The sequence below is a fragment of the Vicia villosa genome, unplaced genomic scaffold (genome assembly GCF_029867415.1).
Source record: "Vicia villosa cultivar HV-30 ecotype Madison, WI unplaced genomic scaffold, Vvil1.0 ctg.001839F_1_1, whole genome shotgun sequence".
NCBI classification, from domain to species: Eukaryota; Viridiplantae; Streptophyta; class Magnoliopsida; order Fabales; family Fabaceae; genus Vicia; species Vicia villosa.
The window spans coordinates 34049-57973 of NW_026705742.1; the positions used below are offsets into that span (position 1 = coordinate 34049).

The 23925-nt window shown below is 34.9% G+C and overlaps 2 protein-coding genes across 2 annotated transcripts; one reads left to right on the plus strand and one right to left on the minus strand.

Annotated features, from left to right (window-relative positions):
• Positions 1–12850: 12850 nt before the first annotated feature.
• Positions 12851–14450, minus strand: LOC131636821 (uncharacterized). Its single transcript, XM_058907413.1, has 3 exons — positions 14364–14450; positions 13113–13637; positions 12851–12989 (listed from the first exon to the last, which is right to left on the minus strand). Exons 1-3 carry the CDS (start codon positions 14421–14423, stop codon positions 12924–12926), a joined length of 651 nt encoding a protein of 216 aa, XP_058763396.1. The 5' UTR covers positions 14424–14450; the 3' UTR covers positions 12851–12923.
• A 6652-nt stretch (positions 14451–21102) lies between these two features.
• Positions 21103–23566, plus strand: LOC131636823 (SEC1 family transport protein SLY1-like). Its single transcript, XM_058907416.1, has 2 exons — positions 21103–21290; positions 21369–23566. The coding sequence occupies exons 1-2, from the start codon at positions 21260–21262 to the stop codon at positions 23195–23197; spliced, it is 1860 nt and encodes a 619-aa protein (XP_058763399.1). The 5' UTR covers positions 21103–21259; the 3' UTR covers positions 23198–23566.
• The last annotated feature ends 359 nt before the right edge of the window (positions 23567–23925 follow it).

The following is a 23925-nucleotide window of genomic DNA, read 5'->3' on the forward strand; positions in this document are numbered from 1 at the left end:
GGGTGAGCTAAATTTCTTCCTTGGCCTACAAATCAAGCAACTCAGTCATGGAACGTTTGTAAGTCAAACTAAATACTGTACAGAGCTGCTCAAAAGATTTGGAATGAGTGAAGCGAAGGAGATTGACACACCTATGGCAACAAATACTAACCTAGACAAAGATGAGAAAGGTAAAGAGGTTGATGTGAAATTGTACCGAGGCATGATAGGTTCACGATTGTATCTTACTGCCTCAAGACCAGACATTATGTTTAGTGTGTGTATGTGTGCAAGATATCAATCTTGTCCAAAAGAATCTCACTTAAAAGCTGTCAAAAGAATTCTGCGGTATTTACGCGGAACTACTACATATGGCCTATGGTATCCAAAGGGAAATGAGTGCTATTTGGTAGGATTCTCCGACTCAGATTTTGCTGGCTGCAAATCCGATAGAAAAAGCACCAGTGGAACATGTCATCTATTCTCAAATTCGTTGATAAGTTGGCATAGCAAGAAACAAGTATCGGTTGCATTATCTACTGCTGAGGCAGAATATGTAGCTGCCGAAAGCTGCTGTGCGCAGATATTATGGCTCAAGCAACAACTTCTTGACTTTGGTATTAAGCTTGATCGTATACCTATCATGTGCGACAACACAAGTGCCATTAACTTGAGTAAAAATCCTGTCTTACACTCACGAACCAAGCATATTGAAATAAGGCATCACTTCCTAAGAGATCATGTAGAGAAAGGAGACGTTATATTTGAACATGTAGAAAGCAAGAAGCAACTAGCTGACATCTTCACCAAACCTCTAGCAACGGAGCAATACTTCAACATTCGTAGGGAATTAGGGATACTCGATATCTCTAATTTGGGCTAATTACGTTTGTTTTCTCTTAAAGTTATTCCTTTACTTTATATCTATATATTGGTTGTTCTCAAGCTAACATTTCTCTTAGTGTAAAGGTAGTTCATTATCAAGCCAGGCATCATTCCACAATGACTAAAGGCCTCCACTAAACGGTGACACCTACATATTGAGAAGGCGATAACGTGGTTGTTGTTCACTTCCAAAAATATTATTGATGACTATAATATGCTATCAATTAACATGCCTATAGTGACTTCATTCATATATCTCTCGTACTCGTGTATGTGCTTCATCATCAATCATAGCATATCATATTATAAACATACATCAAGTAACTAGGCATAAACACATCATATATAGAGCATTTTCAAAATTTTTGGGATTTAGGTCGACCTAATATGTCTCTGAGTCGACCTAAACAAGTCTTCTTTCAGAAATGTTGTTAAAACGCCCAGTTACGTCGACCTACCCTTCTTTTAGGTCGACCTAAACTGCAATTTTTTTTAACAGCCTTCCTGTTAGGTCGACCAAGCTCTACATTAGGTCGACCTACTGCATCAAAAATTTCCAAAAGTGGGTCTGTTGGTCGACCCGACCCATATCCTTTCATACATAACCATTTCTTTTACCTCTTTTGCTCATTTGCATATCACTTGTACCACCAACCCTAATTCCTCAAGCACAAAATCTGTCACAAATCTTCCTTCTCACTCTCCTACTCAACAAACATGCCTCCAAAATCAAGAAAGGGAAAGGAAGTTGCTGCTAGTTCATCATCTCAACCGGTAAGTGCCCTTGTTCATCCTGACTGTAGGGAGAATTTTGAGAAGTGGCAGATGAAACGAAAAATTGTTAAGCAATATACCTATGATCCAAATCTTGTCAAAAACATGCATGTCATACCCCAACTTTGTCCTACCATTTTATTTTTAACTGGCTTATGTCTCTCATTTCACTTGCATACCTCCATTAGGTCATCTAACTCATCATGCATCATTAATCAATAAATTGACATGAGATCGAGGATCCTTAGAGGTTACTAAATTCTGCAAGCTTGATTTGATTGGTTCTCCTTTTGAACAAGATCCACAAGGGATTAAGATTTCATTCAAGGACTTGGAATTTAAGGACTAAGGTCACATTGGGTTGGTTAACACTGGATCATTTGTGAATGTGAGCTTTTGATGAGCTCTTTTGAATTTAGAATGGAGGGAGATTCGGAGTTTTCAGTATCATTCCAAGCACTGAGAATCCTTAAAGCAAAGAGGTGAATTCTTTTCATTGACGATAATCACACAAGGGTATAAAGTGCGGAATAACTTAAAGAAGTCATGCGAAAATTCAAAGTGGAATGCAAAGTCGGAAAGAAGAAGATTCAAGCTTTATTTGGAAAGGTTTTGTCCATTATTACATCCACCAACAGTTCATCCATTTCAAAATCCTTCATATTACAAATTATACAAAAAGGCCATTCACTTTCAAAATATTACACTGCCATCACACCACTTACACTCAAAGAAATTACACAAAGTACTTCATTACAAATCCATACATTACACATTACAACTACATAGAAAATCTCAACAAACAAATACAGTTGGTTCATGTTTCGCCAAAACCCTTCACTTGCATTTCCTTATGCCATTAGCCGTTTCCATTCATCATCCAAGCTGTGACCTGCACAAAACAAAACCATAACAATTCAGCCCAATCATGTTTACTTGAACCCAATTCAAACACGAGCCCCATTTCACATCTACAGCAAAAGCGTCTCAGCAAGCTAACACTCACACCCCAAGACCAACAATTTTATACACTCAAGTTCATTCAATTTAAAACCACAAACAGAATTTCTAAACTTCAAATCCTACACATTAAACCAACACACACAAAACATAGTCATGATCTTCATTAACTCAGCCCCCATTCACAACAAAAGTCCAACGATCCTGTACATTCACACACACACACACACAGTCCATAAACATACCAAAAAAACAGACCCTGCATCACCATCAAAGCACAAAAATAAACAAGTTCAATTCTGTACCTCATGCACTTACTAAACAAAAATCAAGCTATGCTTACAATAAACTGGCCATACGCACATTCATCAACTCATGTTCAGATACATCCACCAAACAGTTTCATCCAAACATTTCAAATTACAAAATCCTAACCAAACACTAACCACACTCCAAGGAAGTCTATGCCATACACATACTATGCCAACATACGGTTCCTAATAATCAGCCCCATATTACACATTCAGAATCCCACAAATTCACACAATCCAAAGCATACACACTTCAAGCCAACACATCAAATCCCTAACCAATTCGGCATATATCCTACCGCAGCCATCACTTTTGAAGGTCTAACTCAACACAAACAGCCATGCATCCAGAATTAAATGACATCCATCCATACAAGTCCCACACTCACAAAATCAAAACTACGCTCAAAGAGTCAAGTCCCACATTCAAGAACTAAAAAAAAGTGTGCTGCAATCATACAAGTCCCACATCTAAGAACTCATATTGATTGCCCAATCATTGCTGTATAAATAGTCAGCTCCACCCACTCAGAAAGCTACACCTAGAAACACCTAAGCACTATCATCTTCCATCACTGTCTCGCTTGCAGACTCTGAAGGAAGGATTGTGAAACCCCAGTTCAAACATTCTCCTCCCAACTCACTCACTCACTAAAGCTCTCTCACCATTGTTGTACGAGACGTCACTTCGAGGTCTCGTTTCAACTGAGCTCAGCCTCCGTCATCAACCTCCCTCAAACCTCCTCCAATCGCACGATTCAGACCATCACTCCACCATTATCTTCACCCTCTCAACCTCACTCTCCCTCGCGCAGTAATTCAATAAAGAAACCATACACAAGGCTCAGAGAATAAAAAGTGAAACACGCACGAAAGAAGAGCCTCAAGAAGATTACCTGAAATTGCAGCTTGTTTCAATACTTTGCGTTTATTTCCCACCGAAGCTTCGGGTATCTCTCTGACCTTATTCTACACCTCAAGTAAGATCACCTATCATTCGTGTTCATCGTTTTACATTCCGCTGCTATGTTCATATTCTCTGAGTTTGTGATTCTGAGCGAGCTAGGGTTCTTTTGTGTGAGATTATAAGATGAGATTGAAACGAGAATCTAATTTGAAAGATGAGAGAGCGAACCGGAGAAAGTGATCCATCTAATGGGGCCAAGCTGAGTTTTGCGGCGGCGGCGTTGAGAGAGGGTAGCGCCGGTGCCGTTTAGAGAAGGGAGTGAGACGAGAGAGTCTGGAAGAGGAATTTGGGAATGAAGCAACCCTAGCCTTGTTTTTGTTTTGTTACTACTTCTTTTCAATTAATTTTGTTAATAAAATCTGATAGTAACAATAAATGGATCAAACAATGATAACCCTTGGTCCAAATCGCTAAACGCACTCCCCTGGCCCATACGCTGTTTTTTGGCTGAGTCAATACAAGAGCATAATTTCTGGGCCATTGCTGATTACACTCCCCTCTTGGCCCAGGCGCAGTTTTCTCCTTTTCTGTAGCAATTACAAAAAAACAATTCTGATGGGCCGGGCCTGCGCCCATGCTGCTCATACACCACTACATTTCATTGCACCCCCTTTAATTCATTTTTTTTATCATTTTAGAATTTAATTCTTAACTAGTTTTTGCTATCTTTCTTTTAGTAACTAAACTAAAGTTTTTACTAATTGTTAGACCTTAAACCAATTTTTGACATATAAGATAATCACTAAAAAATAATAGTAATTAGGCTATTTTCTTTTAGTCCTTTTGATCGAATTAAAATTCAATTCTCTTTCATAAAAAAAACCATAAATAGTAATCGTCTTGTTAATTCAGTTCTTGTGCTACATCTTGAATTGTTCTTTTTCATGCTATTTTCCTATATTCTACTTAGTGCCTTATTTCCATGTGTCTTTTATTCCTAACCTTAGGTAGAAACCATGATAATAATAATAAGTAGAATTCCCCATTCATATTAGGCTAGTTTTCTTAGGCTAGTTCTTTTTCTTTTCAACATAAAACACTCTAAAAATACTTGAATTTTAGTCCCCATAAAAAACACCAAGAAAACTCATAAAAATGACTAATAAATACTTTGACTAATAAAAAGGGAACGGAAGCTTGTAACTTCCCTTGCTTAAGGGATGTTCAAGTGCTTGGAGCTCCCTTGCTTAAGGGTTCCATTCAGGCGTAAGTTTCCAACCTCTAAAAAACACAAACCAAAGAGTAACTCGAGTTTCCCTTGCTTAAGGGATTTCCTCGAAACACTCAAACTCTCTCTCTCTCTTCTCTCGCTTTCTTAAGGGCACCGTTATTTCCGCTCCATTGCATCCTAGGCTGTCCCCTTGTGCAAGAGCGCGAACGTTAACGCCGCCCAACTAAAAAACACAAAAACAAACAGAAACTATGAAGCCGAGCTACGGTAACTCTGATTCCTGAAAAGGATACGTAGGCAGCGGGGTAGGGCCCGTGCGAGTATAATTCTTTATTTTCCCTACATTTTGCATTCATTCGCATATAGACATAGACATAGTACACACCCTTTAGATGGAAACAAACATAGGTGGATACCATCGAGTACGATGGGCGCGAGGGGTGCTAATACCTTCCCCTTGCGTAACCGACTCCCGTACCTTGATTCTCTGGTCGCAAGACCCTGTTCCTTCCTGTGTTAGGTTTTCTGATATTCCTTTCCCTTATGGGATAAATATGTTGGTGGCGACTCTGTTCATTTTTCGCGAGAGTGCGACAATGCATATCCCCGATGTCGCCGATTTGATTGAACATCAAAATATTCATCCCTTAGTGCAATGTGATACTCCGTACTGTGAAAATACCGTCCGGGCCTTCTATGCAGGATTTACAAAAGGGGATGGTTGTAATTTCCGATTCAAAATGGGCTCTAGGTCGCATGTTGTTGACAAACGGGCTTGGATTAGCATCTTTGGTCTCAAAATTGTAGGTGATGAATTCTGTATGGAAGACGGGGATGTACCGGGAAACTATGACCATGTGGCCTACATGAAATCTATCCTCAAAGACCCTTCCGTCTTTGACAAACCAAATGAAACAATAACAGCCGGTCACCTGAAGCGAGATCCTAGGCTCCTAAATTGGGTCATCTCAAGAATCATTCGACCAAGAGCAGGAGGGTACTCAAGAATTGAAAGGAATGAAGTTGTGCTCATGTATCTGCTGCAAAACAGAACGCGTATACATTGGCCTTACTTCCTAGCTGCTAAGTTTCATGAGGTCCAACAGAAAACTACAGCCCTGTGTTATGGATCAATAATTCAAACAATTGTCAACCATTTCGGCATGAGGCTTGATCACTTACACTACATCAGCATACACCAATCTCAAGAATTCTCACAAACACCCTTGACCCTTATGGGATACCATTGGAATCCAGTTAGGAAAACCTACTATCTCATTCAAAAGGGAACCGAGAAGGTTATTTACAATTATGATGATCCCACGGAGTTTGGAAACAATGCAGGTAATGAAGAAGAAGGACTTGATCAAGACAATGCAAATGATGATGATCACCACATGGAAGATGTTGCACAAGATACGGATGCAAATTGGAGATATGTTCCTCCACAACAAGAGGATATCCCTTGAGGATACACAGCTCCGCCCCCGCCAGATCAAACTAACATCATTTCCATGTTAGAAAATATGCAACTCCTACAACAACAGAACTTCGACACACAGCAGCTCCAATTCCAACAGATGCAACAGCTCCAACAAGATCGCTATGACAAACAACAACGACAATATCACTCGTTGTACAACTTGGTTCAAGAGCACAAGAGCGATTTTGAGACATTTGCATCCAACTCGACCCTAAGACAGAATCAGTTTGAAGAAACTGCTCTGCATCGTCATGCCAACATAAGCCAAAGCTTCAACAATCTCAACCTATCTGTGCTAGATCTGTTGGAACAAGTTGAAGAAGATCTCCCTCATACATTTCAAAGAGGAAGAGGAAGAAGAGGCAGGCGTTAGGATGCATTCTCCATTATATCATCATATCATTGCATTTCATTTCATTATCATTATGTTATATTCCTACATGTTGTCGTACTTGACTTTTTTGTTATTCTCTTGGATTATTATGTATGTTAAAGTGTACCTTTAAACATGTTTGGTTCTAATGCTATAACTATCTACCTTTTATCTATTATACTATGAATGCTAGCGTTTTATCTATGTTTCTCTCGTTACTCTCCTCTTCTGTTTCATTGTATCTCTTTTGATGTTGTCAAAGGGGGAGATAGATGCTGAGTGTACGGGGGAGCTCAGCTGAGTGTACGGGGGAGCTTAGTATGCAGCCACTTAAGCTTACGCATACAAGTCCGGGGGAGCTTTTACCACTTATTGCCAAAGCTTCTACTACCAGTTTTCCATCATCAAAAAGGGGGAGTATGTAAATACAAGATCACACTCACAAAGATGTTTTTGATTCATGGCAAACTCAACAAGCATACAAGCAACAAGGCACAAGCAGAAGAACTCAAAGAAAAGCAAGCATTGGTCACTCATGACAGAGCAGGTCGACCTACTATGCATATAGGTCGACTCAACACAAGCAAAATAAGAGGAACTCAGAAAAATAGCAGTCAGGTCGACCTACTCCCAACCCAGGTCGACCTAAAATGAAGAAATTTACATATCATTCTGCTAGGTCGACCTACACAACAACTAGGTCGACCTAATCTGAGGAAAGGTCCCCAAAACGCATCTGAAGTGGATTCTGGTCGACCTACTTCTTTAACAGGTCGACCTAACTGGGAACAAATGACATCCAAAGGATATGCAGCTCTGTTAGGTCGACCAAGCACTACAAGAGGTCAACCTATTTGATCAAAAATGCCAAAATTTCTGGTTTTCTCTGCTCCAACTGATAAGCTCTCATATATATTGTCCAAGGTTCATTATTGCTTATCAACACCAACAACTGAAAGATACACAAAGGCTTCTCATCTTCGTTCTTCATCATCTCCAACACAATTACACATAATCATTCTTGTGTTGAGGGTTAGTGATCGAGTTCGATAACGTCCATGGAACGGAATTGAAGATTCCTAGTGGGTGAAGATTTGTGGGGTTTTTGGTGAATAAAATCTGAGGGTTTTGTCCTCCAAGATAGGTGAATTTTGGGGTTTTTTATCAAGAAGCTTCATCAAGGATCCAGCTGAGTGTGAAGATTGAAGAACAAGTGTTCGAGCAATTCAAGACACTGCAGAAAGGGATCAAAGTGAAGCTCTTGGAAGACCTTAATCTGACTCAAGATTAAGGGGGAAGAAGATTCAAAGGATCGACAAATTTGGTTTATTGTTTATCGCTTTGTTATCTTCTTTGTATAAACTGCTTTCAACATTAATGGAAGATTTCCCAATTTCAGTTTGGAATTGGGGGCAGACGTAGTCGTAGCGAGGACGATCGACGAACTGCCTAAACAAATATCGTGTTCTTGTCGCTTTTATCTTTTCATTTACGTTCTGTTCATATTTGGTTATAATTGCAAATTGATCAACGATTCAAGTGTTAAAATTCTGAATTAAGAATTTGTATAAACGTCACAATTCATCACACATTGAATTACTATCAATTTGATCATTATCACCAAGTGTTTGTGTTTTTGCCTCTTTCACTATTACTGCATTGCAAACATCGTTCATCATATAAGAAGTTAATCGATTTTCATTAGAGCGACATATTGATTCTATAGGGTATTCTCTTATCGTTTATCTCAAGCTATTTAGTGGTTTTAACACATATACAATCGTTTCAATAGTGGTTCGGAATAGACGCGAGTCGATTCAGAACCGCTTTCGCTTAAAGTTCAATTAACTCCGAAAAACTCTGAAAGATCTATTCACCCCCCCTCTAGATCCTTAGGCCAGCGTCTAACACAAATGTGGTAAATAATAACATATATCAGCCAAGACAATAGCCGAAATGAGAAGCCAAACCATTACAATGTCAGAGAGAAGGTCAACCGGTTGCTCATCTGGAGTTCATATCAGAAGATAAATAGGATTCACTCTTATTCAAAAAAGCTTATGTGGGAGTTGTAGAGAAGCAGGGGCTGACATACAATATTCATAACATTTTCAGCTCATAAGGTTATTTTGCAATCAAAGCAATACCACTTAGAGAAGAGGGAGAAATGGAGGTGCTCCTGGAAAACGGAGGGGTTGGCTGATGCAATGGTCTAAAGAGGTAAGAAAATGGAGACCTTCAGACGTGGATGCGAAAAGAATCATTTGGGTGAGAGTTTTTGGAGTGATATGACATGCATAAAACCCATCTTAAAGTTGCATGCCTCAGATACAGTAAGGGGGAGACTATGTGTCTCTACCATATGTTTTTTTGCTTGTCTTTTTAGCTTTACTTTGATTGTAGTATTATATTTGAGTTCCCTATTCAAATGCGCATCTTTAAGGATCGAGTTTTGGATCCGTATTTTAGGATGCATAATTTAAATTATTTGTGTTTGAGTATGAACAGTATGTTTTAAGTCAATTAGTCGAGATATTTGAGATTGGTTCAAGCCATGTCACAAATAGAATCTCAAAATATCTTTTAGAACTTTAAAAATTGAGATTTCAAGTGTGTGATTCAAATCAGACATCCTATGAATTGAATCAAATCAAACAGAAGGGAAAACAAGCGTTTTTCTAAGTATGTGAGTCGAATCATAGATTGAACATGATTCAAATCATAGAATCTTGTGACTCGAATCACGACTTCTGCATGAGTCAAATCACGGAGTTGTTGTCAGTCCTTGTCTTATTTAAGTCAAATTATGGCTTCTTCGTGACTCGAATCACAACTTGCATGAGTTTAATCACAACACATGTGCTTGACTTAAATCAAAGCAAAATGAGTTTCTTTTTAAGTGCAGATCTTGTTCCACATTACTTTGTCACTCGACTCAAACCATTAAGTATTCATGACTCAAATTAAACATGATTTTTCACTCATTTTTGTGCTTCATCTCCAACACATAAATCATTTTCTCTCAGAAAATCATTCACAATGTTATAAAACATACATTTCCATTTATGATTTGAAAACTCACAAACCACTTGTTCTTTCTTGAACACTTCCAAACGGTTTCTTTCATATTCTATCTCATTCTTTTTCCATTATTGCATGGATTCGAATCTTATCTTTTGAAGATTCGTGATTGATTAAGGAGATTCGTTTTGAGTTTAACGTTTCTTTGAAGATTTGGTTAAGATTTAAGAGGCTTGAAAGAGTGTGTGGAAGCCTATTGACAAGGTAGGAGTTCTTCTCATTCTTCGGAAAGACCAACGCTCAACATACCGGTTGAATTCTGTGGGAATCGCCGCTGAGCAGTGATAGAACAATTACCTCTTGTGGCGATTAGTACCTTTGTGAATCTCATATTTGAATAAAGCTTCTCCAAATTGTCTCCTTCTAATATAAAAAACTCCACATCAACTACAAAGAATTCTATGTATATGAAAATAGATAATATAGCTCTTCCTTTGTACTCAAATACAACCTCACATAAGCTTTGGTGACGGAAATCATATGTTATTTTTCAATTGATAAATTTATTTTTACATATAAAGGTTAAGGTTAGTGGCCACGCAGGTACTGCCTCAAGTACAACTTTTTTTTCAAACTGCGAATATAATTAAAGACGAGTTGTATAATACCCTACCTAAATCCTACGCTTTATCATTCCTATTTAATAATGATATGGCATAACATAGTATAAAACACACTCATTTAGCAAATAAATGTTTGGATTGATTTTAGTTAAGACTTATCGATCAATTCAAAATAATAATAAAGCTCAACTTATACAATGGTGTTTCCATAATCTTTCGTATAAGATTAAATTTCGGCCGGATATGACATAAATCGAGCCCAAATATGGCCAAATATTTACTAAGGCTTTGAGAGTTTGGAAAGGATGAGAAGACTTTTGAAAATGAATTTTTTTTAAAAGAAATATAAGAAAATATTTAACATTTTTTGAAAATATTTTTATATTAGTGTACTTATCTATTACACTAGTGTACTCATCTTAAGCTCTAACTTATATTTTTATTTTTGTCTAATACAATGTTTCATATTTTTTTGCAAAACCCAAGTCATCTCTTGTATCTATCTTTTTATTTGGTATGTGTAGAACACAACTTACTCTAATTTATCTTTTCACTTAATATGTGAAGATCTTGTTGTTGTCTTTCTCTCTCTTTTTTTTTTTAAAAATTTAAGTTGGTTTTTGAAAAACAATAATGTCAAAATTAAGTTGTTGTCTTCTCTCTCTTTCACAAAACTCACACTTTTCATGAAAAAATTTCTCAAAGATATAATTCTGATTCTCACAATATACATACAACTCAAGCATTGCAAGGAACACAGCAATCAGGGGCGGTTCTTGGGCCCGGCCAGGGTGGGCACATGCCCAGGCTCGGGCCCATTTTTTTTTTGGATATACATGTATTTTTCAACAGCAAAAAAAATTTAAAAAAAAATAAGAAAAAGGAGTAAAGAGATAGAAAGAGAAATAGAAACAGAAACTGTAAAGTGAAAGAGAAGTACGGCTGGCGCATCACCTTCTCCCTCCGCCGCATCACCTTCTCCCTCCGCCGCATCACTTTCTTCCTCCGTCGCCACACCGCACGCCACCACACGCCCACACCACCTTCTCCCTCCTCTCGGTCTCCTCTCTCCTCTCGATCTCCTCCCTCGCTCCACCACTTTCGGTTTCGGAACCGCTGTCGACTTGTGCCGGTGACTCAGCTTTCAGGCAAGGCAAAGGCAAGTATTACTTTTTTCATAGTTAGTTTTGAGTTTGTTTAATATAATAACACTGAAAAAAGCATCAACATTAGTTTTTATAGAGAGAAGAACCATTGATCTATCATCTATGCTTTTTGTCTGTTTTTAAAAAGTAGATAGCTTTTTATAACTTGTTGCAGAGAAAATGTTTATCATAAAAGTAGATGAAAGTAGATGAAAAACTAGCTTATAATATAAATAAAAGTAAATGCTTATCATTCCAGGCTGTCTAGTTTCGTTTGCTGTCTAGTTTCAATAACTTTTTTTGTTAAATTATTTTTATACTTTCTTTTGTAAAAGATACTTTTTATTCTGTATGTTTGTGTTTGTATTAGTTTTATAATTGTGTTTTGTGTTTGTATTTGCTTATCATAAAATAGTTTCTTGTTAAATTAGTTTTATAAGTGTTTATATATTATTTGTTCAATATGTTTATAACTATTTTTTAATTACTTTTATATTTATTTATTATTTGTGTTTGATGATATGTTACACCGAGCGGGAGATATTCAAGTCACTTAATGATATTGATATCATTCGAACATTCACCGCAAAGAAGTCTCGAAAAGGACATTTACCTCGTGATTTTATTTGACACCTAATTGTAAGGTTATGTTTCATCTTTCATTACTTTTATTTTAAACTATTTATATATTATATACAATATAAATTTGCAGTCTTTATATTTTTTGCCCGGGCTTTAAAAATTTTCTGGCTCCGCCACTGACAGCAATATACAATGATGCACAATATTAACCAGGATAAAACCAAGCACTATTCCATACATCACGTTTAAAATTAGCATAGCCAAGTGAATATAAATTTCATTACTTTCTGTTAAAAATATTTTTACTTGTATTTAAGCCAAAATTGCATTATCTCTTTTCTAAGAGTTATATTTAAATCACACTCTTCATTCCATATTAGTGAAACCTCAAAGAAACTTCTTGTTTAAGACAGAAGCTTTATCTTAGAGAGCATTTTTTTTTAGTATTGGATACCATGGAGAAGCTGTAGAGAACATAATAAAGAAAACGATAATTGATGATAGAATATGAATAATAGTTTGTAATTTACACACTGATAAACAAAAATAATCATGTATACTTGTTTATCTGTAAAGAAGGTTTTGAAGTCTCGTTCTAAAAATCCGAAATATATTCATGTGATACAAAATGGTCTATTAGACAAAATGTTTAACACATAGTCATATGATTGTCCGTTTCTGCTCCATCACATCCAAATCGTTGCAATTTCGCATACTGCATGACAAAATAACCAAATAAGTGCATAGAATTTAAAGAGCGATCATTCAAAAAATCATCAAATATAAACATTTACTCAATTTATAAATGTAACTAGAGAAAAAATAAACAATTCCTAACCTTATCATAAAATTCTTGTATCTCCTCTTCTGTAAGACATCCATCGCCTTTATCGTCTTCATCCCACCCAAGTGAACGCAAGAACGCGATTTCTTCTTCTTCCGAATTTAAAATGAAGTTGGGAATATATTGTTGCTCTTCATTAATTGAATCCCTAGATTTTGAAGTGGTGCAGCTAGTATCGTTCTCTTTCTCTGTGCTTGCTTGAGATTTCTCCGAGACACAAGACACATTGTTTGAGGAACTCTTCTTTGAGAGATTCTTAAGGAAATCACTTCTACTTTGGGTTTGAAAAGTAGGTCTCTTCTCCAATGTTATCCATGCAGAAGGAGTTGAATTACTTGTACTCCTAGAAGGAGTGGAAGCAGAGTTGGACTTTGTGGTTAGCATCCTACTTCCATTGAATCTCAAGTTGTGCTTTGCGGCTAAAGATACACCATTCAACTCTCGCAAAGCATTAGAATGTGCAATGGGATACCGTTGTGAGCTTGTCTTGACCTTCAACTTCACCAAAGAGCTAGCACCCTACAACATTTACCAAAACAACTCTAAAGTTAGTATAATATGAATATCCAAAGTTTCCCGTGATAATTTACTTTGAATAACTTATGCTAATTTTCCTTGCTACTATTTGAGCTTAATTGCATATTTATCAGTGTCATACAAAAGTCCTCACAAATTCCAACTACATAAATTTCTGTGTGGTCTAGTGAAAAACTTGTTTAAGAAGTTAGTGTGATTTACTTCCAAGTAATACGGGTATAGCAGAGATTGGGACATAAAATTAAAGAATAACAAGATTATGTGAAAAAACGAGGGTCCTCAATCAAGCATAACATAAGAGAAATTTAGTGTTTTAGTTTGGTAGTTATACGACTGCAATTGCGGTGTGATTTAAAATCAGATGTATGACAGCATCAAGAATTGCATCAGATAATTTTGGGCAAGTGCTTTAGTTCATCTCACCAAAAATTAAAATATCAAAATTCTAAATCTCAATCTTAACTTCAACCGTCTCTCAACTATGAATTTCACGCATATTCTAATAAATATTCACGCCACAACACCCGATATCGTAACACTCGCAACCATAATTTAAAATCATAGATAATACCATAGGGAGTCTAGATCGCAAAATTATGCACGGCAACACGTGACGCAACACAATAAATCAATACTAATCAAGAAGGAATATCTTTCATGACTACATCATATTAAAAAAAGCAGAATAAAGAAAGGAAACATCAATACCATGGATCTTGGCATATACGGCATCATAGGGACCAATAGCCGCGAATTCTTAAGAGCCATCTCATCAAGCTTCTGATTACTACCAGACAACTGCATAACAAACAAAACATATCATATGACTGATTACTAATGACATTTTACCAAATAAACAACATAATGCTAACTAATCAAACTCACTTGTTCAGGCGCGCGAGAACGCGGTGGACCATGAACCAATGTCTCAGCCATAGTGAGACTCAATGCGCGCGGAGCAACAAACGTGCTTCCAGAATCATTACACTGTGAATGCGTCATTACATGATCCATACCATTGTTTCCAACAGTCACAGGAAACTCGTGCGATGCCGAGGTAAGGCCATTGCTAACAGTGACAGGTGAAGTGTTTGACCTAGAAGATAACACTCTTTTGCCAACAACACTATTAGCCTTCCCATTCATTATTTGTGAATTGCTTGCATCAAACCAATTATGCACCATTCTTCCAAAACTGTTATATGATTTTAATTTTTAAGAGACTTAAAAACTTTTTCACTATAATAACTCAATTGATGATCACAATAACTAATATGATCTGAAACAGAAAAAAAAATACTTGAAATTAATATAACAGTTCATAGTGATTTTTCATAAAACCTAGAAATTGAAACACACTAATTGAAATTAATTCAATTTTGGGATAAAAAATAATCACTATCACTATTTGAAATATGATTCAATGGCCAGTGTAACAGAAAATTAAACAAATGTACCTGAGACCAAAATTTAGCCTAAGAAGTCACAGTGAATTGATGGAAAAACTTTGAATCGTGCACATTAATATTTGATTCCTGGATTTTTAAAGTGAAAGGGGACAACAATAGATAGAGCCTAGAGGATTAGTATAATAAATTTTCGGATTAAGTTTCGGAGTTCAATCGGAAAAAAAGGGCTAGGAAGTCTTTTTTTAATTATACGTGTTATTTCTTTCTTTTTTGACAAATGTTATTAGAATTTAAATTTATAAAGTTGATTTGTTTAAATAAAATTGAGATTTATTGTCTAATGTTTTTTAAGGTCTATCAGAAAAGAAAAAAAAAGCATTATAATTAAAATTTAAAACTATCATTTAAATATTTTTAAAAAATCTTTTTTTTCCTTTCTTTTTTCATTACTTAAATAATGATAAAATTGTAAATTAAACGATTAAACAAATCAATAACATTAATTCATATGACTCACACATTAATTCAACAGTTTCTTTATCAAAACATATCTTGTTTTTTATCTAACAAAAATAACTCAACAAACTAATCATAAATCTACTTTAACTTTATCTATCGATATGGTGGTTTTTCTCTTCTTCTTTTTTCTTCTTATTTTAGTCAATTCATGGAATCAGTTTTTTATTTATTTTTTTAATTATTTTGATCACTCATACGTCATATCTAGTTTTAGGTCAAAAATGTTATTATATACTACTTTTTAGATGTGTAACATATTTTTATTGATTTGACATAAAAAATATTTAATTATTCATTATGATATTTTCTTTTTCCAATTTTTTCTAATATTTTTTCATTTTCTTTTTCTCTCAACTTCTTCATTTTCCAAAAAAATTGTTTTTTATGTTCTCTCGCTCAAAAAGTATGTTATGTATAAAAAAAATGACACGTCAATATTTTTTTGGACGAAAATTATGTATGAAGGATCAAAACTGTTTAAAAAATAAATAGGAAGATTGATTTTGTGAGTTGACTAAAATAGATGACAAAAACATAATTTAACTTATTTTTTTGATTAGTTTTTAACTTTATTTCAAATAATTTATTTAACATAATGTATTTTAACTATAAATTATCTTTCAAATAGTAAATATTTATGATTCTATTTAGTAAAATATCTCAACAAACTAACATACCTACTTTAATTTTATCCACCTAGCATCTCATTTATAATTTTGAGTTAAACTTTTTTTTTTTAGAAAAATCATAACGTTCAAATTTAGTTCCTATTAATGTTGTGAACTTGTGATTTGTAAGAATGGTTTCTATTTAAAAAATATATATATACTTTGAGTGCTAAAGTTAGGAGTCTCTCGTATGAAATTTGGTTGTTTTTGAAAGAAAAATTCATATAATACTATTTGTGGTTCGGTTTAATTTTAGGTTTAAATTCAGTTTTGACACCTCAAATTTTTCAATTGTTTGATTTTAATCCCTTATGTTTTAATTGTTTGATTTTGATCCCCTAGTTTTTCTAATTGCTTAATTTTGACCCCTAAGTCTTTATTGTTTGATTTTGACCCCTCAAATTTGATCCCTTTTACATTTTATAGTCTCCTAATAATATGTAGACTAAATTTATCTTTTTTTGTTGTTTTTTCTTTTTTTTTTCTTTTTTTTTTTCTTTACAATTCTATTTCTCTTCTCTTTTTAATAGTTAAGCTTTGAAAATAATATTTTGAAAATCTTAAATATTTCTTTCAACTTAGAATATACGGACAAATATGCAATACCTCTTATAAAAATTTAAAATTTTATATGACTAATAACATTGTTAGACTTTGAGACTTTATGCTTAACCATGAGGGAGTTATTAGCCAAAAAGTTTGTTATTTTAATTAAGTAGTGATCTATTTTATTTTGTCAAAATAATAGCAAAATAATTTGCTATTACGTTGAATGAAATATTTAATTTTTTTTAAATATTATATTCAAAGTTTAAATATTAAAAAGAGAAGAAAAATAAAATTGTAGAGAAGAAAATTTTAAAAAATAAAAATAAATAAAAAGCAATAAAAAAAAGAAATTTAGTCCACATGTCATTAAGAGACTATCAAATACAAAAAGGGACAAATTTGAGGGGTTAAAATCAAACAATTGAAACTTGAAGGACCAAAATCAAGTGATTAAAAATTTGGGGATCAAAATCAAGCAATTGAAACAAGGAAGACCAAAATCAAATAATTGAGAAATTTGAGGGGCCAAAATTGCAGGCTTAATTTTAAAATATTATTTTAAAACATTAATCTGATTTAATCAATTAAATGCAATTTTATTTGAAATTTCTTCTAAAAATCTAACCTATGAATTATAATTTTTTATTAATATTAGAAAAAGATACTATAAAATGATAGGTTAAAATAATATACTAAATATATAATATATTAAAAATTAAAATTATAAAATAAGAACGACTAATTTTATTTGAAGCAAATGAAACACTAAAAATCAATAGATAAATTAAACTAATAAATAATACTAAAACAAATTAAAATAAAAGCATCTAATAATAAATTAATCTAATATATTGTAATAATTTAAAAAAAAATTAATCAATTTTGAAAAATCAATTTTGATATAATGATTTTCATAAAAGAGAATTCAAATACATTCAATATTATTTAATTTTCTTCACTTTTTGATATTTGTTAGGCCAATTTGTGATTTTAATGCAAATCGGTTTGAATAAAAACACTCTTAATAAAAATAGTCCCTATAAAATGAAAATAAGAATTCAAATGAACAATTATTTTGAAAGTTTGTGATTTAGTTGAGATGAAAAACTTTTATAATCATATTATTTATTTATTTATTATAATTATTTTGGAAAAATTAAATTATTTTATTTTTTAAAATACATAACTTTATTACTTTTGAACCATTATAACAATCTATCAATATATTTTAAACTATATTTTATTTATTTGATATAAATATTAAAACGAACAACCTATATGGATTGAGATATTGATTAAAAAAATTTTAATAACATAATATTAAATCAGTATATAAATTAATAAAATAATTATTTAAAAAAAATTATATAATATATTTTGACAAACTTTTTTGACAAACTTTTTTATATTAATATATAAATATAAATATAAATATAAATATAAATAAATGTAATTTTAAAAAAATAAATAAATAAATAAACGTGAATTAAACTCATAATACGCGTCAATTAATACATATCACGTTAACTCCCATGGATTGGCCTAGTGGTTAAGGCTTAGGTCTTGAAAGTGTGCTCCTCTTAAGGTCTCAAGTTCGAATTTTATTGGGTGCAAACAATTCATGTGTTGGGTCAGTCCATACAAAATATTGTGTCATGTTAAGCTACTCTACCTAATAGAACAAATATATTTAAATATACATTTATAACTAAGAAATTTGAATATAAATTCTCTTTATTTTAATTAGAAATCAGTTGGTTGAATATATTAGTAGTCAGTATTGATCTCTTTTATGTTTTTAAATTTTTAGTTCCACTGTTTAAAGATAAATTATTTTTTTATGGCGTGTCATTGATAATTAGAATTATTTATTAATTAATATTTTTAAATAATAAATTAATAACTAATAACTTTATTTATTTTTAGAAATTAGAAATTAATTAATTAATAAATAATAATAATGTTTTTATGTAAAAACTAGATTTAGTGGAACTTGTCCTCAGAGGTGGGGGGAGCTAAGGAAACTTGATGTTATTGCGATTGACTTTGGAGATCTGGGTACTACCATAGTGATAGGCATTTTTCCCCTAAGAATTGGATTCTCCTGGGCTTGGGTGGCATCGCCTCTAACATATTTCTTCAAGTGACCTTATTGGATAAGGCGTCCTATCTCCTACATGAGTTGATATCAATCTTTAGAGTGGTTCCATTTAAGCTTATGAAACTTGCACCACCTACCGGGCTCAAACCCCATGACGTTTGACTTGGGGGCTGACGGAATTGGAATGTTGTGCATATGAAGGACCTCACGCCAATCGGCTCCTTGTGAGTGTTCAAAGGCATGAGGCTCTCAACAGTTTTTCCTCTCCATTTGAATGTCGTTGTGTCTCTGATAGGAAAGTATAATGATTTTTACGTGACTACTGTGAATTATTAAGGTTACCAGTATTTTACATTTTGATGTCTTTGACTTTCCTTTCAATGTTGCTTTCCTCGCCCTTTATATAGCATTCTGCACTTGTTACCACCTCCGTTAAGGAAGCCGCTGACCTCTAGGAAATGGATTCGTTAAGATGTCTCACCCTTAGTCCATTTCAGAACGCTCCCCACAAAAAAATGGTTGGGTGGATGACCTTGATAGTCACCTCATTTAAGAGGACAACATATTCCCTCAGAGATTCAAAAGGGTTTTGGCGAATGTTAAAGAGGTCGGTGACGTGAGGATTTGATTATGGTGACGTAAGTTGACCAAGGTTGCATGCATATCTACCATGACACCCTCATCACTATTAGGGGTGGAAATAGGCCAGGCCAATAACAGGGGCCTACAGGCTAGCCTATATAGGCTCAGGCCAGGCCACACATTATTTTTAAATAGAAAAGGCCTAGGCTTCTTTATAAGCCTATTTAGTTAAAAAGGCTAGGCCTCAGGCCCTAAAAAAAGCCTTTTAAACCTATCAGGCCGGCCTATTTAAACAAAAATGAATACTTTTTTATGATCATTATGTTATGTTTTGTACTTTGAATTAAAATACATAAATAAAACTTGGTTATCTTGAAGAACTTGTGAAAAGAAAATGAAAACACTAGATGAACATTGTTTTCATAAGTTCTCTAAGACAAACAGTCTTCTAGAATATTATTTTAATTGTTTATTTACACATGTCTAAAAGAAATAGACTTTTTATGTAGGCTAACAGGCTAACCAGGCCTTCGAAAAGGCCAGGCTCAGGCCTAAAAAATAAGCCTACGACAGGCTACAGGTCAGACTTAGGCTTCAGTTTTTTTGACAGGGCAGGCTTAGGCTTGGCAAAGTCTAGCTCGGCCCAGCCTATTTCCACCCCTAATCACTATCAAACTCACTGTTGGTTGGAGTTGCTACATTTTTTTCACCAAGTTGGATATAGGAGTTGGAAGCGAGGATAAGTCGAATGATGTGATGGTGGCCCAGGTAAGTTTTATCAGGGATCCCACGGTAGGCTCCAACTATACTTGCTAAAAGTACAATACGTGACAACTCTCGTGATGTAAGGTTGTTAGAGGTTTTTAGGATTGTCCGTGGTGTTAGAACTAACTCACGTGTACTCCATCTGTCCCAAATTATAAGAGAAATTCATTTTTTTGATTCATTGAATAATTAATGTATCTGGTCTATATTCAAACCAGATACAATAATTATTCAATGAATCTAAAAAGTGAATTTCTCTTATAAGTAACAACATTTTTCACTCTTAAAAACGAGAAAAATGATTAGCTAGTCCCCTTATTTCTCTAGAGAATGTGTTTTCCCCTTCTCGACTTTCTTTCATCTAGCATCATAAGTTGAGACACATCTCTCTCCTCGTTCCTCAAATGAACAAGCATTCCAATTAAAAGATAACCATTACTATTAGAGTTTGACCTAACTCAGCATCATAAGTTGAGACACCTCTCTCTCCTCGTTCCTCAAATGAACAAGCATTCCAATTAAGAGATAACCATTACTATTCCGGTTGATAAGGTGAGGAGTGTCCTTCTATATATATTTTTTCAATGCTCTATCTCCAACCAATGTGGGACTTTAGGATCTTCCTAATAATTACAAATACCTGCCGTATGATCCAATAAACGAACAACAAAAAAGTTGTTTAGAGAACCTTCTACCTCGCCAATAACCATTACAAATACACCGATTAAAACCCTCATAAAATATAAATAAATTTAAATATAACTTAAACAAATAATAAAAATTATAATTATAATTTAAACTATTAAACAATTTGAAAAAGTGTATCTATAATATTTTCCGATAATTCAATAATAATTACACAGTAGTACACAGAGATGCAAGAAAGGTTACGATAGGAGTCTGAGCAAGCAAACATCAAATCAATTGAAGATCTGAAACCCCATCCCACCGATCCCAAAATTCCCAATTCAGCAAACTCACTCTTCACCATACTTAACAAACTCCATAGCCATGACTCTCAATCTTCGCCAGAAACAAACAGGTAACTAACTCTCCATTCCATTTTCTCTTCATTTTTTACAATTCCATTAACGATCCGTTTTTTCGTTCATTCATTCAGAATGCATCGCACGAATGCTAAACCTAAACCAACCAATAAACGCCACCGGAACGAACGAAGAAGCCTACAAGATCCTAATCTACGACAAATTCTGCCAGAACATCCTCTCGCCGTTAATTCACGTCAAAGATCTACGAAAACACGGCGTCACTTTGTACTTCCTCATCGACAAAGACCGCAAACCCGTTCACGACGTTCCCGCCGTTTACTTCGTCCAACCGATTCAATCCAATGTTCAGAGAATCATCGCCGATGCTTCTCGATCTCTCTACCAGAGTTTCCACCTCAATTTCTCCACCTCGATCCCTCGTCCTCTTCTCGAAGATCTCGCTTCGGGGACGCTCAGTTCTGATTCGATTCATCGTGTTTCGAAGGTTCATGATCAGTATCTTGAGTTTGTTACTCTGGAGGATAATTTGTTCTCGTTGGCGCAGAAATCTTGCTTCCTTCAGCTTAATGATCCGTCTGCTGGTGACCGGGAGATTGAGGATATTGTGGAGAAGGTTGTTTCGGGGTTGTTTTGTGTTTTGGCGACTCTTGGTGTTGTGCCGGTTATTCGGTGTCCTCGCGGTGGACCGGGGGAGATGGTTGCTACTGCGTTGGATCAGCGGATTCGGGATCATTTGTTGTCGAAGAATAATTTGTTTACTGAGGGTGGGAATTTTGTTAGCTCTTTTCAGCGTCCGGTTTTGTGTATCTTTGACAGGAATTTTGAGCTTCCCGTGGCGATTCAGCATGATTTTAGGTATCGGCCGTTGGTTCATGATGTTTTGGGGTTGAAGTTGAATAGGTTGAGTGTTCAAGGTGAGAAAGGTGGGATGCGGTCTTATGAGTTGGATAGTGCTGATCCGTTTTGGGTTGCTAATGGGGGGCTGGAGTTTCCTGAGGTTGCGGTGGAGATTGAGACTCAGCTGAATAAGTATAAGAATGATGTCGATGAGGTGAATAAGAGGACTGGAGGAAATCACGGTGCTGAGTTTGATGGGACGGATTTGATTGGTAACACGAAGCATTTGATGAATGCTGTGAACTCGTTGCCCGAGCTTACGGAGAGGAAGCAGGTGATTGATAAGCATACTAACATTGCTACTGTGTTGTTGGGTGAGATCAAAGAGAGGTCTCTTGATTCTTATGCTAAGAAGGAGAATGACATGATGGTTAGAGGGGGCATTGAGCGGAGTGAACTTCTCAGTGTACTAAGAGGGAAGGGAACTAAGATGGATAAGCTTCGATTTGCAATCATGTATCTTATTTCATCGGAAACCATTAATCAGCCTGAAGTGGAAGCTGTGGAGACGGCGCTGAAAGAGTCTGAGGTTGATATTGCTGCTTTTCAGTACGTGAAAAAGATTAAATCTCTTAATGTTTCATTCGCATCCGCGAATTCTGCTAGTAGAAGTAATATTGTTGACTGGGCTGAGAAACTCTATGGACAATCAATAAGTGCGGTGACTGCCGGTGTCAAAAATCTCTTATCTAGTGACAGGCAGCTAGCATTGGCGAGAACTGTTGAAGCCTTGATTGAAGGAAGACCAAATCCTGAAACAGATGTATACCTGGCATTCGATCCTCGTGCTCCTAAGTCCAGTGCTGGAACAAGTGGCAGCCATTTGAAAGGACCATTTAAGGAAGCAATTGTGTTCATGATTGGTGGTGGTAATTATGTTGAATATTGTAGTCTGCAAGAACTTGCACAAAATCAGCAACCTCCCAAGCATATTATATATGGAACAACCGAACTTTTAACTGGAGTGGACTTTGTAGAGCAGCTTACATTGTTGGGGAAGAAGATGGGTTTGGGTAATGTTGCTCCTACCCCAGCTCAGTAGTTAAGATGTGAATGTATCCGCAATTCAGCTTGCCAAACTATTCTTTAGTATACAGAAGAACACTCTCAGACATTGTGAGATAAACAGAAAAGTCAAACTGCCTTTGTTATTCATGGTCTAAAAATGTTGAAGAATTTTGTGTTTTACAGGGCCTTCTTGATTATAAATCAAGGCAATTGCTTCTTTGTAGTTTTTTGTTTGTTTGTAGAATATTCAATTATGCTTTATCTTCATTGTAGTGAAAAGTTTTTTATTAACAAGTACAACGGGCCTTTGATACTTTGTTTTCACTCTACAAGTGAGATGTTATCGTTGGAAATCATAATGTATTAATTCGAGCAAGCGTCTAATTGGACACATTTTGCTGTTCTTCCTGTCATTCCTGTAGCATCCTGTTTAGATTGATCTGTTTACCGTTTAAGCATATTGTTTAGATTGATCTATTTAGCAGTGCTATTGACAAGATAAATGTATTGCGACGCGAGAAATGGCTTGCGAACGCTGTTCCACACACATGCTTAGAAGACATTTTAAACTTATATTTCAATTTTTTTTGTCCCACCACATTGCACTTCAAATCAAATCCCAGTTGAATACACTTTAAAAAACCTCCCAGTTTAGGATATGCTTTACGGAGGTTTCATGCAACCTTGTAGTCTCTGTCAAATTGAGTTAGTTACTAGACATTATTCTCAAAATAGAGTTGGTTTGAAATATGAAAATTGCCG

Excerpts from the sequence above, each read along its gene's own strand:
- LOC131636821 (XM_058907413.1), bottom strand. The coding sequence starts at position 14,423 with ATGGCTCTTAAGAATTCGCGGCTATTGGTCCCTATGATGCCGTATATG. Across the intron at positions 13,638-14,363 it reads CGTATATGCCAAGATCCATG|GGTGCTAGCTCTTTGGTGAA; the intron begins GTATTGATGTTT and ends TAAATGTTGTAG. Across the intron at positions 12,990-13,112 it reads TACAAGAATTTTATGATAAG|TATGCGAAATTGCAACGATT; the intron begins GTTAGGAATTGT and ends TTTGTCATGCAG.
- LOC131636823 (XM_058907416.1), top strand. The coding sequence starts at position 21,260 with ATGACTCTCAATCTTCGCCAGAAACAAACAG. Across the intron at positions 21,291-21,368 it reads TCTTCGCCAGAAACAAACAG|AATGCATCGCACGAATGCTA; the intron begins GTAACTAACTCT and ends TCATTCATTCAG.